The sequence below is a fragment of the Paralichthys olivaceus genome, chromosome 15 (assembly GCF_024713975.1).
Source record: "Paralichthys olivaceus isolate ysfri-2021 chromosome 15, ASM2471397v2, whole genome shotgun sequence".
Classification (NCBI taxonomy): Eukaryota; Metazoa; Chordata; class Actinopteri; order Pleuronectiformes; family Paralichthyidae; genus Paralichthys; species Paralichthys olivaceus.
This window is the reverse complement of record NC_091107.1, coordinates 16825021-16839479: the sequence shown is the minus strand read 5'-3', so window position 1 is coordinate 16839479 and position 14459 is coordinate 16825021. Positions and strand designations below refer to the sequence as shown.

The 14459-nt window shown below is 40.1% G+C and overlaps 2 protein-coding genes across 3 annotated transcripts; one reads left to right on the top strand and one right to left on the bottom strand.

The window, feature by feature from the left end:
- The first annotated feature begins 443 nt into the window (after positions 1-443).
- Positions 444-5991, top strand: pcolcea (procollagen C-endopeptidase enhancer a). The gene is made up of 9 exons (XM_020085348.2): positions 444-744; positions 2994-3102; positions 3192-3450; positions 4320-4444; positions 4554-4690; positions 4783-5147; positions 5236-5313; positions 5391-5561; positions 5651-5991. Exons 1-9 carry the CDS (start codon positions 656-658, stop codon positions 5779-5781), a joined length of 1464 nt encoding a protein of 487 aa, XP_019940907.2. The 5' UTR covers positions 444-655; the 3' UTR covers positions 5782-5991.
- A 1286-nt stretch (positions 5992-7277) lies between these two features.
- tmem88a (transmembrane protein 88 a) lies at positions 7278-11286 on the bottom strand. Of its 2 annotated transcripts, XM_020085533.2 has the most exons (4): positions 10972-11286; positions 10795-10855; positions 9399-9724; positions 7278-8063 (listed from the first exon to the last, which is right to left on the bottom strand). In XM_020085533.2, exons 3-4 carry the CDS (start codon positions 9705-9707, stop codon positions 7776-7778), a joined length of 597 nt encoding a protein of 198 aa, XP_019941092.1. In that variant the 5' UTR covers positions 9708-9724; positions 10795-10855; positions 10972-11286; the 3' UTR covers positions 7278-7775. The 2 variants fall into 2 exon arrangements, with proteins under 2 accessions (XP_019941092.1, XP_019941091.1); XM_020085532.2 differs by having other exon boundaries at positions 10795-11286.
- Positions 11287-14459: the final 3173 nt, after the last annotated feature.

Genomic DNA, 14459 nt, shown 5'->3' with positions numbered 1-14459 from the left:
AGAAAACTCTCCCCTTGAGATTGTTATTCTTGCTTGGATTGTGGGACATAAAAATACGCTCTCTGACTCAAATGTTATGGAGCCAAAGGAGCCCCTGGGGCTTAGGGAAACACGGTGGGAGGAAAGCCGTCATTAGTTTTATGATACTTCATTGTCTACACGTCCTTTTGGATCCTGGATGTTTTTGTTTGAAAGTAGATGAAAAAAAAGTAAATAAGGTCGAAACTTTATTTCCTTCAGTCAATCACAGGTCTCAGGTGCTGTTGTGGTACATTAAGATTTCTGGCTGCTTCATTAACTCCCCTCAGCTCTTCTTTTCTCCATGCCCCCTCTGTTATATTGAAACCAGGGTTATTCTCCAGAAACATCTGGTTCTAATTAAAGCCTTCTCCCTCCCTACCTCCCTCCTCACACACGTAATCCCCCCCCTCATGGCTCTGTCTCACCACTGTTGTCCTCTCACTGTCTGTCTCCTTATCCCCTCTCCAACTCCCCCACCCTTAAGATTCCTCCCCACTCATTCCCTCCCTCTCTCTCCGCCCAATTCACGTAAGCAACCTCCTCCGACCAGTACCCCCTGTCTTTCACCTCTTGCCTCCTGCTACCATCTCCCTGTCCTGCAGCACGCTGCTTTACTTTGTGTGCACGCTGCATCATGATGAATGTCGGCTGCTTCTGGGGTCTCTCGTTGTTCCTGTCTCTGAGTTTAGGATGGACAAAGGCTCAGCAGCAGAATTACTCCAGGTGAGGTTGCGGTGTGTGAAGAATGTGTGTGTTGAATGTCCTGGATGGTGCTGAACTTGATTCTCATCTTTGTTAGTGTGCTTGTTGATGTTTTAGTTGGAGTGGAATCTTTAATTTTGACAAAAATCAAGGAATTACTGATTAAATAAAGAGAAAGAGAAAAAACAACTCTCAAAGGAAAGATACTCAGAATTCTTTCCTGTCTCTGTAAGTACATTCTTTCCAGAGCACTGTTGGATTGGGCACAGAGCTGTCGTTTTTGGCTTTTGGCTTATGATGTGAGGCATGCTGACTTTGCAATGGCTCAGCCTCCACACATGTTAATGCTTTTGGTTCTGCTTGTGAGGTCGAATCAGACCAACTTGGCTCTGGCTCTAAAACATCTTGTCTCTAATCAGCACGGCGTCTGACTTTGCTGGGGTTCAGAGCTCTTATTTAGTAAAAAACTATTTTTCTATAGATTTTAGTTTTAATCTTCCTGATTGTTGCTGTCTTCTTTCCACAATGTGTTTACTTATTCAGACCAGGGGATAGAGAGCACATGTTTTTCTAACTTCCTGGCTTCTAGGAAATGTCATGAATAAGCAAAATTTGCACATTTGATCCAAAAACAACTCCCCACACCACAGAATGTAAAAAACATTCTCTTCTTCTCGGGTCTTAATAATCCCTGTTGGCAAGAGACTGAACTAGGAAATGTTCTTTCTGTAAAATAACTGTTGATATTAAGTGAGATTTGTGACTTTAGGAGGCAAAAGAATTTATAACAAAAAGTGGCGCAATAACCTTGAGGTTAGGAAAGTCTGTAAAATGGGGTCCAGCGAGTTCCTGTACATTATTCTTCATTTTTACGATTCTAAAGCTTATTGTTCAAACACCATTACGTGAGTTTTATGGTCATGGCACACTCATTAGGATGACAAGCATTAGTTGTGAGTTGTGGCATAACTTCACATTTAATTAAGAATTTTTATTTGTTTTCAATATGAGGATTTGAACATGGTAAAAACATTATCATAGTGTACAACAAAAAGAAGGAATGAACACATTTTGTGACGCCCCAGGCCCATTTATAGAGGAACCACTTTGGTATCCACTACTACAGCATCATCATCATCATCATCATCATCATCATCATCATCATCATCATACTCCCACAATTTCTTTTCAACTCTGGGGAGCCTAACTGTTCCAAAACCCCATAGGTCCACCTTTTTTCCTTAAATGCAATTATAATCCCAAAATAAATCATAAACCAAACAAGGTATAAGTATCATATCAGCTGAAATGCAATAGTCAATTCATAGCTGAAGAACCCTGGAGTTTATAATGTGGAATAAATAAAAAGGACATGAATTAAAGAGATAATCAAATCAATCACTTATGTTAAACATTGCATGTAAATTAATCTAAAATCTGTGAACTAACAGAGGACAGCAATTTACGAAAATTCAATTTTTGTTGTGTCAAAATTATCTTTTTGAAAAGTATGTTTTTATTTCTAAATGAAATTTTTCCCATGACTATTTAATTTCATCTTGTTTCAAAGTGATACCTTTCATGGCTGTATGCTCATTTCAGGTAAACACACAACAGGCATAAAAAACTAATTTAGCCTTGTTAGCTCCTGTTGGATCAAGCAATACTGACTAAACCAGCTAGAGGCTGCTGCTGTAAATACACACAGCACATTGACACAGTATCTACTCTGGTTTAAATCCTTATTCTGCACATACCACAACAAACCCAGCTTAATTAATTACTCAGTATCAAAGTGAATACACAGTGTTCAACTCCTGTTGAGTAGAGTGACGATAGAGACAAGCTGTCTTTTTGCTTTTTATAGAATTATGTGTTCTTTAGAACCAAAATATTGATTAATCAAAACAGGAAGCTAACGTTAATGCTGATTAAAGATAATAAAACAAACTCACAACTAGCTAATTAGCCATTGATATGAAAATCAGTGCCATTTTGAAAATAAGATGTTCAATGTTGTATTTTAACATTGTAAGCATACATGATCAGAAAAGGCAGGAAAAATAAAAAATATGGGTATCATTTTAAAAATAAATAGTGAAAGGCTGCAAGTTGGCAGTATTTCAGGGTGAAAGTGCTATGAATTAAAAGACATGCTCTCCTTAAGAAAGTTGTCCAAGAGAAAATTGAGGGGTCTTGTGGACTTGTGTGGATGCAGTTCTGTTGACTGTCCTCAGTTCTGTCCATCATAGTCTCCCTGTCTCCCTCAGGCCTATCTTTTACTGTGGAGGGGACCTGGTGGCAGACTCAGGGTTTGTTGGCAGTGAGGGCTTCCCAAGCTTCTACAAACCAAACAGCAAATGCACCTGGAAAATCACTGTGAGTCAGTTCAACTGCAGCATATTGAAATCCTGACGCCCCCTCACTCCGTCTCCCAGTGTCTGACTCATGTACACTCTGGTTTCCAGGTTCCCGAGGGAAATGTGATCACGCTCTCCTTCCGCATTTTTGACCTGGAGACCGACTCACAATGTCGTTATGACTATCTGGATGTTTACAATGGCCATTCCAACTTGGTGCAAAAACTGGGTCGTTTCTGTGGAACTTTCCGGCCCGGTTCTCTAATTTCTACCACAAACACCATGATGCTGGACATGGTGTCTGATGGGGAGACGCAGGGTCGAGGGTTTGTGGCCTATTTCAGTGGAACCAAACCATATGTGGATGGTACGTGGTCACATTTTAGAGCAAAAATGTCCTATTTGTCTTGTAAATATTTATATTATAAACCTCACACATGAATTGTATAATATTGCTTCTAAAAGTTTAAAAAAAGAAGTAAAACCAACTCACATATTTAGACTGTGCATATATATTTATTCATTTACTTAATGAAATAATTACAGTTTCATGCTCAAAACAAAATTCTTCATATATATGTAAATGCAGCCTAAATAAAGACCAATAGAACAGTTGTTCCTGTGTTCTTGACCAAGCTTTTAAGAAAATGTTATCGTTGTTTTTAATTAGGCACCCTCCATGAAGTTTTTAACTCCTAGGCTTTAGATGGTTAAACTAATAGTTCAACATTTTTGCAAATCCTCAATATTTCAGAAGAATTTTGAATGATTTCTTTATTAAGTCATTTACTAAAAGCTTCTTCTTTCTGTTACATTCCAATTGGATGATAGGATGTGAATAAAAAAGACTGCAGAGCATCTGGATGTGAATAAATTCACATTTATTTTCAACCCACAAAGCCTTTATTTATTTACATTTACGATTCTAATATTATGATTCTAAATGACATAAATGTTCTTATTAATACTAGATAATCTGTAAATATGAGTATTTATTAACTCCTACTATAACTAATTCATTGAAATTATTAAACCTTTTTAAACACTCCTGGAATGTTTGCAATACACAGAAATTCCAAGTCTCCCAGATCACACATCTTGTGTAGAGAGGAAAATGAACTTCCAGATTATGTGTGATTGATGTATAAACAATGGAGAACCAAAAGTTCAAAGCATTTCAAAGTTGACGATTTATTCTTATCGTCATTCATTTTGCTCATGTGCAACTTGTTTCAGATCAACTGATCTGTGGGGGGAAGATAACAAAAGCCCAGGGAGAGATCATGACACCCAACTGGCCTGACAAGAAATACCCACCAGGAACCAGCTGCTCCTGGCTTATCGTGGTGGAGCCTGATATGGTCAGCTGCACACTCACTCCCAGCAGGGAAACATTTGATTTTCCAAAGCCTTTACAAGGACGACTCTTCAAGTGAACATTAAAAAAGTCCCATTTCTGTACTTGTTTAGGTAATCCAGGTGAAGTTTAATAAATTCATCCTGGAGCCTGACACCTATTGTCGGTTTGATTACGTGGCTTTCTACAATGGTGGAGAGAAAGATGATTCACACCTGATTGCAAAATACTGTGGTGATCAGACCCCGCGGTGAGTAACAATCATTTTTAAAGCTCTTTGTTGACCATTTTAGTCCAACTATCCACTATTTACACCATGTCCATTTCCTGTTTCCTGTGCAGACCAATTATCACCAATGGCAACGAGCTGCTGGTCCAGTTCGTGTCCGACCTTAGCGTGACATTTGATGGATTCCTCGCCCAATACACCAGTGTCCCTCGTGGCTCTACCATCCCACCAGTCGACTCTGGAGCTGGTACGAGGTCAATCCCTCTGAAACCTGTGGTAAAACCTGCAGTGAAACCTGCACGTGAACGTCCAGCCGCTACCTTGCCGCCACCTGCCCCTACCGCCAAGTATGTGCCACCTCCTCCTCCAGAGCCCGCGGAGAAACCAAGACCGGTTAAGCCTACAAGAGGTCGCGGACAGGACAGCACAGGCCAGGACAGGAGGGTGCCAGTTCCAAGGCCGGACGGAAAGAGGCCTGGTGAGTGAAGTCATGTGAACGTAGTTGCTTCCCTGAATGGAAGGTGTCTGCATCTAATTCACTTTTTGTGTCTTCTTTGTTTTTCAAGTGCCTCAAAACCCACTTTGTGCCAAAGCCTGTAAAAGAGATGGAACCATCAAGACAAGCTTCTGTGCCAGTGAATTTGGTAATCATCCTACTGTTCATATGCACAGCAATTAACCATTCAGATGCTGTGTTCTGACTGAGCCCTCCTTTATCCAGTGATTACAGGGAAGGTGACCTCGCTGGCCCCTGGGCCTCGTGGAACTCTTCGCGTTAACGTGTCCATTATTAAGGCCTACAAGGCAGGTCGGCTAACCATCACGCAAGTGGGAGAAACCATGTCGGTTAACCTGGTGTCACAGTGCAAGAAATGCCCGTTGCTCCGGAGAGGTGCGTGCTTCCCGGAAACAAACACACCTGATAGATCAATAATGTAACACTGATCAAACTCACTTCTTTTCACTTTTTCTTTCCGATAGGTCTCAACTTCATCATCATGGGTCAAGTGAATGAAGACGGACATGGCACCCTGGCACCTGGTGCATTCACAGCTCCCTACAAAGCCCCACATCACAAACTATTGATGAATATCAACAACCAGCCCTGTTAACCTCACACACCCATCCAGGACATGATAACAACATATCACACACACACACATCCAGAATATTCAATGTGAAATACAGATCTATAGAAGCACAACACTGCAATGAAACATAAAATTTGTATCCAACACTTTATGCAAAAACATTGTTTTATTCGAACACCTACCAAACCTTGTGTTTGTAATTTATACATGAATAAAGGTTTTATATCTCTTTCCCGTGGTTTGACTAAAGAATCATTTACACTTCTTCACCTTTAATTCTCTCACTTCAACGGTTAGCACCATGTCTCGGTTTCCATCTAGTGGATTAAAAGTGTAATAGCATCAAAGTCTCGATTTAAAACCTTGTGACCATTCGTCCTCTGATCTATGATGTCAAGAGTTATATCCAGATCAAAACATTGAATAAAATGAGCTCATGATTAAAAAAGCCTAATTCTGACAGTGTTATTGGTTTGCATTTAAAACAAAGTGGAGTACTATGGTAGTTTTGGTTTCTGCCATGACCAGATCACCTCTGAGCCATTTTGAAAAGTAATAACAAGTAAATAAATAAATGAGTCCAAACTGAATAATGAATAACTACTTGAGCAAGTTACAAAGATTACATTCTACTTTGTGCAGCACTGGCAGATTATCTCAATTTTCATCTTTCAAATTTCATCATGAATTGGATATGTTTTCCATTTTATCTGAACACTTACCTGGATAAACAGATAAGTGACAAACATTTGTAATGTTTATTCACTTGTCAATATTATTACAGAATATAACATTACCAGTGATACACTATATGTGTATCTCAAACAAGTACCAAGGTTAACGTGACATATTTGCTGTTTTTCTATATCTGATCAAATATAGGACATGGTGTGACTTATAACAAAACAAAATAATAAATAAAGTTTATAATTAAATGTTATTTAAAGACACTGCTTGGAAAATATAATTCCTGTTAGAATTTAGATATTATTGATATCTCATTTGAAATACTTTTGCTAAAATAAATTAAGATTCAAAATGTACCCTCTGAGTTAATGTGTTTTAGGGTCAAAGAGATTTAGATGTAATTCCTAATAATCACCAGTAGAGGTAGGTAAAGGTCAAAATAAATTCAAGCTCCTGAGTCACGTTCCCCTCCAGAGGCAGTTATTATGGTTTGACCTGGAATGTATAATGACTTTTAAATAACTTTTTATAAGGCAGAAACACAATTTTTGCAGAATAAATGAATAGCTAAACCCAAACCAGTTATAAAGTGGTCGAAAATGTATAAATCTAAATCAAACTATGACCATTAAGAACCGAATTAGTAATAAAAATATAACCAACAAAGTTATGATTTACTATATCTACTCTAAATATAGATGAAGTTACCTATTCAATGTAAATACAATAGGATACAGACTGAATAAATATTTCATAGCGATATGACATGCTGACATGACAGATGTACCACAGTATATCTACCTGAGTCTTGAACACTGACAGTATTGTCACTTGTTTGAATGTTTATGCTTTAATGAGAATAAGCAACATGTTGGACACCTGGAGAAATGTCCCATTAAATGATGTGATTACCACAGAAGCTGTAATCACAAAATATTCACAGACTTGCAATAATGATGCTAACCATATGTACACACATACATATTTTGTCTATTAAATCTGTTCAGTGCACTTTATATTGATGTATTTAAAACTTCACTGTTTCTCTTAAATGAAACTGGCTAATTTCCACCGTGTTCAGCGCAGAGTTCTGCAGGAAAAACACAAAATTCAGCCTGTTGGTCAAACAACACTGTTTTTAAAAAGTATAAAAAAATACAAGTGGAATAGTATACAAAGGCAATATTGAACTCCAACTCCTTACAAAAAATAACTAAACAAACAAAATGACTCAATGGATACATCTTACAATCATTTAGACATTCTTCCTCCCCTTTACTCTCCTCTCCTCTCCTTTCATCCCCTCTCCTCTCCTTTCATCCCCTCTCCTACACCCATATGCTGCCCTTCCCCTCCCTCTCTGAAGCTCCCTGCTGACCACAGCAGCCTCCCCCATCAGACCTCTGGTGGCGTGACAAGGGTAGGTTCTTGTAGACGGCGCGGCTGTAGGGGATGAAACACATGCCCAGCTGGAGGTGTCGGGCCAGGCGACAGTAGGCCGCCAGAGCCAGGACCAGCAGAGGGGTGAGCAGCAGGAAACCCACAACCAGCAAGGCCACGCAGCCGCCGTCATCCAGCACGTCTGAGCAGTACAGGGATGTTCCATGGGGCTGCACCTGGGGGAAGAAAATGGATGCATAATGCCATGGATATTAATAATAAAGGAGTGTACAGGTCACAGGTCACAGGACCTACAGTTTTTCTGAAACCCATTTCCTGAAACTTCCTCTCCTTTTCTCAAAACAGTAAACGCAAACCCCAAAATTCAAGCTAAGCTCACAAAACATTTAACTTCAAAGTCAAACATTTGATACCAAATTATTGTATCTTTACCCAAAACCAAACACTGTTATCACATAACACGCTAATACAGAAACACTACCCAGCAATCATCACACACTACATATATAAATGCAAAACACTGCACTCTGGGCATAGCAGGAAAAATTATCTTTACCAAATATATTTACTATAGGATATTTGCTCATTGATGCAAGACTTCATCTACATCACAGGCAATCCTCCCCAGTGCTGAACAATAGGAGAATCCTTTTTTCGTGCTGAATCTAGACTTAAATAGATTCCTCTCCTACATCATTACACTCATTCACAGGAGATTTTCTTGGCTATCAGGGGTTCGGTCACACACTTTCCACCGCCAAGCTGGGAAAAATGATTCTATAGGGGTCAGGAATGGAGAGTATGGTGGAAGGCAAACATTGAGAAAATGCTGGATATTGATAAACCATTCACATATTCTTTGATCAGAGTGAAAGATGAGTCTCAGAAATGACAACATGACCATGTTGCTCTGTCTGTTCGCGACCTCTGGTCATGTCGTATTGATCGATCACATTTAGTGTTGTATGGTCCCTAAAGTAACATGACTGGACGTGTTTGTGTTAAATGTTCAGTGGTTGTGTGTTAAAGATGAGAACAGGGTGTTGGTTGTGTTTAACCTTTGGGGCCTGTGCGTGTCATGCTGGGCCCAGTTGAGAGTTTTATTTAGATAATGGGGTTTAGTGTTGTGGTAATTTCAGAAAAGCTCCCAACTTGTGCCCTAGTTCCATATTTCATACTAATTCTTGGGAGAATTGTTGATTTAGTGTGGTCACACTGGAAAACTGAATCATTATCAAGTGGATTAGAAAATCACTCTACGGTTTATGTTATGGTCCCACAATGCACTACACTAAGGAAGTGGAGCAGCTTAGCGACAGCTGCAAGAAATTAGGGTTAAGCTCCAGGAAGATCCAGAAAAATTTAGGAAAAACAGCATCAAATCTCTGGAAAAACATTTTCCTTTCTCCTTGTGCAGTTCATTCACAGTCTGATTGACAGTCTATGTCATTTCCTGTTTCAAACCATTTCTAGCATGTTCATTTTAAAGACCATTTGTTCATAAACTACTGCTTTTCAATCTGCAAGAAATTTCCATGAGAGACCATTACCGTGGAGTGGCAGAGAAAACCAAATATGACCATAGTCAGAGCAGGGGTGAGGATGGTGCCGAACACGATGGCAGCCAGCACACCATTGATCAGTGCGATGATGAGATTCTGGGCAGTGACCAGCACAGAGCAGGCCCAGCAGTCCAGAGAGCCTCTCAGCTCCAGGGGGGATTCAGCGGCCTCGCTGCAGCCCAGTGAGTACGGAGGCGGCACCACGACCCCTGAACCCACTCTGGAGGGGGAGCGTGGCTCAGAGGGGGCCTGCTCAGACATTGTCTTCTCCAGCGTCCCGTTCTGTGACAGACTCATCTTCTTAGTGGTCTTATCTGCAGGAAAAAACACAAAACAGTTAATAATCTTGATTATAGTGGATGAATTTGAACCTGTCTATCAGAAAAAAACTTGACTTTTGGGGGAAAACTGCATAAAGAAAATCTTTGTTTCACAATATGGATATAACATGTTTTCATCATAGCAATATTTGAAATATTTAAAGTAACATAAAATGTTAAATTGTTTTCTGTTGCTCTTAATTCCTCCCTCCATGACCTGATTTATTGTGTCAACCCAGTAAAAGCATGAAAAACTGTTTGTCCACTGAGTAATGGTCTTGTTGAATAATGTGGTGAAAGGCGTGGAAAGTCAACACAGATAACTGCACAGCTTTAAGTGGGAGGAAATGGGCTCCACAGACCCCACCTCCCAACTGCAGGATACCCACCACCCAGAACAATGAGTCCACAGCAGCTGGAAAACTCTGAGAAGTCAAATCAGTAATCACTGATGTGAGTGTCAGAACGATGTTGTGACTGTGAGAGAATGAATGCTGTGCTACAGTTTTTTTATATTCACTTCTAGTTAATTTGAACTCTTTACTTAACTGAAATTCTCCTTGTGATGAGAAAACGACACATTCCTCTATTTCCCACTGTATTCAGATCTGTGAGAAGCTTCTGTGTTAAACCATGTGAACACATGTTTCTTTCATATTTGTCCTGTCCATGACATTATATGCAAATCACCTAAATGTGTACCGCCCCCTTCCATCATCAGCTCGCTGTTGCATGAAGTCATGCATAGGGGGAAAAAAATTCAAAAAGTTCTCTACTCTTACTGGCGTCTTCTTGCATTCCTGAAGGGGCTCTGTTTATGAGCGTGTGTCAGCCTCCAGCCTGGAGCTTTAACATTTGCCTTTTGGTGACATCATCAATTTATGTTTCCAGTTTAAATCAACCTCATCAAAATTCACAAATATCCACAAACACAGAAATGTGATTTTTCTGGATGAGAAGTATACCCGAATTCATTCAAGTAAATAAGCCACTTCAACAAGGTCAGGATTGGCCTTCTTCAACACAGTCAATGAATAAAAGATAAATACACTGATTACACTCACTGTGTGGTATAAACCTGAGGATGTGTCCTCCTGCAGTTCGATGATGATGGGACTCAGAGACCTGAGGAGCGGTGAGTGGTCGGAGACAAAGAGAATTTCAAGAATTTCCTCCTGATGTACGTCTTCTCCAGATCTTGAGGGTGGTATCCAAGTAAAAGTTGAGATTCTTATACTTACCACTTTTTAGTTTTCTGGTCTTTTTCCAAAAAGGCAAACAAAAAAATCTTCAGATATTTGCCCGCTGTTGTGAATTTAATCTTCCACTCTTCAGAAAGGAGCTCCACAGACGTGAGGCAAACTCTGCTTTCCCACTGGCTTCAGAGCTTCCTTTCCTGACATTCTGTTTCCTCACTCTGACTCCAGTTTGAGATATGATTAAGTGAGTGTGTGTGTGTGAGTGTGTATCCTGTGTTGCCTCTAATATGAATGCACAGAGAGCTGGCTGGGCTGTGTTAAAGACTGCTGCTTCTGGTGGGCAGGGGAGTAGTGGAGGGGTTTGTGTGATAACCCCCTGGAACCAGGGGGAGGGAGGAAGAGTGTTTATTTGGACAGATTAGAGGAGGCAGGGTACGCTGCTGCCCACTCTGCAAAACTTTACACCCTCACTGAGAACTTTCTCCGCTGATTCAAAACACGCTGAGCTGCTTTTTTTATTGACTTTCAAGATTTTATTTTAAAAAAAGAAATAGAAAACTACCTTAACTCAGACCATGCCAGACAACTTTATTCAAAAACTTATAAACATTGCAGATAAGTGATAACCAGCTAAAATTACTTTAGAGTTAAATGTAGACAAATAAATATTAGAACAAATAAAACATACATTATGTGTGGTTACATTAAAAAAAAAATCTTTATTTTATCGTAAGTCAATTTGGATAAAAATATCAGCTAAATGATACATAATATGTAATGTTATGTCAAAAAATGATATATCACATAAATTTAAAGGAGATAAAAATAAAAAAAGAGGGCGGAAACAGTTTCTTATTGTTCATTGAAAATGTTTTTGTAAATTTGCACATTTTTGTAGCATTTTTTAGAATCTATCTGTCCATCACCACTCTACACTGCTGATGCTGACCAATGAGACAGCACGACTCGGCCACTCAGCAGAATCATAGCGCTGTGAAGTAATAATAAAAAAGGTAAAGGGCAAGCCGGAGCAGCTGGAGATTGGCTTTAGAAGCAGGAATGACATGGCGCTGGCCCTTGACCTTTTGATGAAAAACAGAGCTCTGCTGTCAGAAAACATAAGGAAATGAGGATGGGGGAGAACATGGACTCATTTGGCGCGGGAAAGAGGCTATCATGGGACTGATAAGAAACCAGTGGGGCTCAGTTCAAAGGGTGAAATTAGTATTTCGATATGAAGTTTTTCTCATCTCACTCTGGGCATCTGTGTTTATTTATTTTCACTCAGGGGTAGATATATACGCTCCCTGGGGAGAAGCAGGGCATTTGAAGATTTGGTATGAGGAACAAGAGCCTGTGGCTTGTTAGCATTCAAGGTAAAAAAAAAAAAGTAGGAGCAGTGATTTTGCCCTTAACAATGCCACAGAGTGTGTTGTTTGTATGTGTATGTCAGTGTCTGAGGGGGTGGTAGAGGAAGAGCACTCTTCCTGTCCTTGGAACCAGGATATCCGCTGCTGTGTCCAAACTCACGCTGCGATGAGATGTCCCTCCGTCTCCACTTTTAGGAATCTCATGTCCTGTAACCCCAGAGACTGAAATAAATGGCGAGTGTAAAAGCTGGGAAGAGATGTGGCGTGCCTGACGTGAAGATTCTTTGATATAAGTCTACTTCCATTCTCAGAGCATAACCTGGTTTTTATGATTGATAGTATATGAAGGATCAGTGTCACAGTGTTCCATCTCCGTCACTGCACTCAAAGGATCTAGTCTGGGAAACTCCTAAATCTCCTTTAAATCTCTCCTAAAGACACATATCTATCTGTGAGCTTTCTCCTATAGTTCTGATCTTACCGTCTATTTTAAACATTTTATAATGTTTTATTTTATCTTTATTTTTTACTATTTTTTCATCTATAAACTTTTTTAGTCTTTGTACTCTTTTGTCGTGTGATCTTCCAATAGCTTAAGATTTTTCTCTGATTGTTTGTTTGTAACTATTTATTAAATAGTTACATAAATAAAGTTTATTATGATTCTAATTATTATTGTGACCTTCTTCTTGAACTTCTTTGAGCTGCTGCTTCTTTCACAGATGCTTTCTGAGGAACGTTGGTCGGAAAATTACAGTAAGAAGCATCGAAATCAAACTGGTTCAGTAAAGCCACCCTTCGATCATGAGTTACAGGAACCAACGTGCAGCTGGCAAACATGGTCGAACTAAAGGAAATCACCTGTGGCATGAATGGACACAGACAGGAAGGATGTGAGTCAGGTCTGTCACCTAGCGGAGAGACAGGAGTCAGTTTCAATAAAGTCTTCTAACTCCAATCAGAAACATGCCAATGTGATGACACTCATACTGCATATTCTCAGCTGGACTCTCCCTCCACCAGAAAGACAACACATGATTTCAACCATTACTGCTGCTAATGTTGAAGAAGAAAAAAACGAACCTTGTTTTGGAGGCATGGAAGTTTTTTTCATGAACTCTTGCCATACATCTCTTCCCTTTTTATAAATCAATCAGAATCAATCAATCAACCAATCAGATGCTATTTACAGCCCATATTCTGTCTTTAACCCTCGACTAGAGTGAAGATAAAATACCAACCCTTTAAACAGGGGATAAGAACAGGAACCTCAGGGAGGAGTTGGAAGTGAGGGATCCCTCTCCGAGGACGTACAATAGTACAATAGCTGTTGCATGTAACAGAGCACGTCAACAAAATAACAGCTTTACTTAGGCTGAATCAATGTTGTGTAAACTACTTACCGACATGGTTAGCATGGGTCTAGGCAGCACACAATGATCAGGGTTCATTCAGGGCCAGGTTAGTTGGGACAAGTAACAGTTAAAGTGCTTTTTATATAGACACACTGCAGCTTGTATTTATTTCCAGGCCTGTGTTGCCTGGTGCAATATGGCGGCAGCGTAGATATACAATCCAGAGGCCTGAGTTGGAAAAGGACTCAACGTTTCAATGGGTGAAGTCACAGCTGGTTGCTTGGTCTGTGCACTTCTGTCAGGACAGTTCCTGTTTACAAATCACCCGCTTCAACCCTGCTCTCCTTGCCTCTCATGCCCACCCCTCCCCCTTCGTCCCCATTGTTTCCATCCAGATCTCCTCACATATATTTTTATCAACCGCAAGTTCATCAACAGCATTTCCCTCCAGGACAGAGAGGGCTGTCTGCTCAGTTATGGCAGTGATGATAAAAGTAATGCATGGCTGGCTTCGTCAGTTTCCTGGACACCTTGGCTGTGTTGCCAGGCAACCTCCTCTCGGAGCTGCTAATAGAAGAGAAGATAGGAATGGTTGAGGTTTGGAGGTGAGAGGGGTGCAGGGCCACATCACTCTAAGGATCCTCTATGTGCAGCAGTGACTTTTGACAGATAAGAAAACTGACTTCAAGATCAGAAACACTTTCAGCTACCTTGCAAACCATTGCTTGGATGTTTCAGGCACAGATCTCACTTGCTGCTGTGGAGCTGCTTGCTGTCAATAATGAAGTAAGTCTGCAGAACAGGT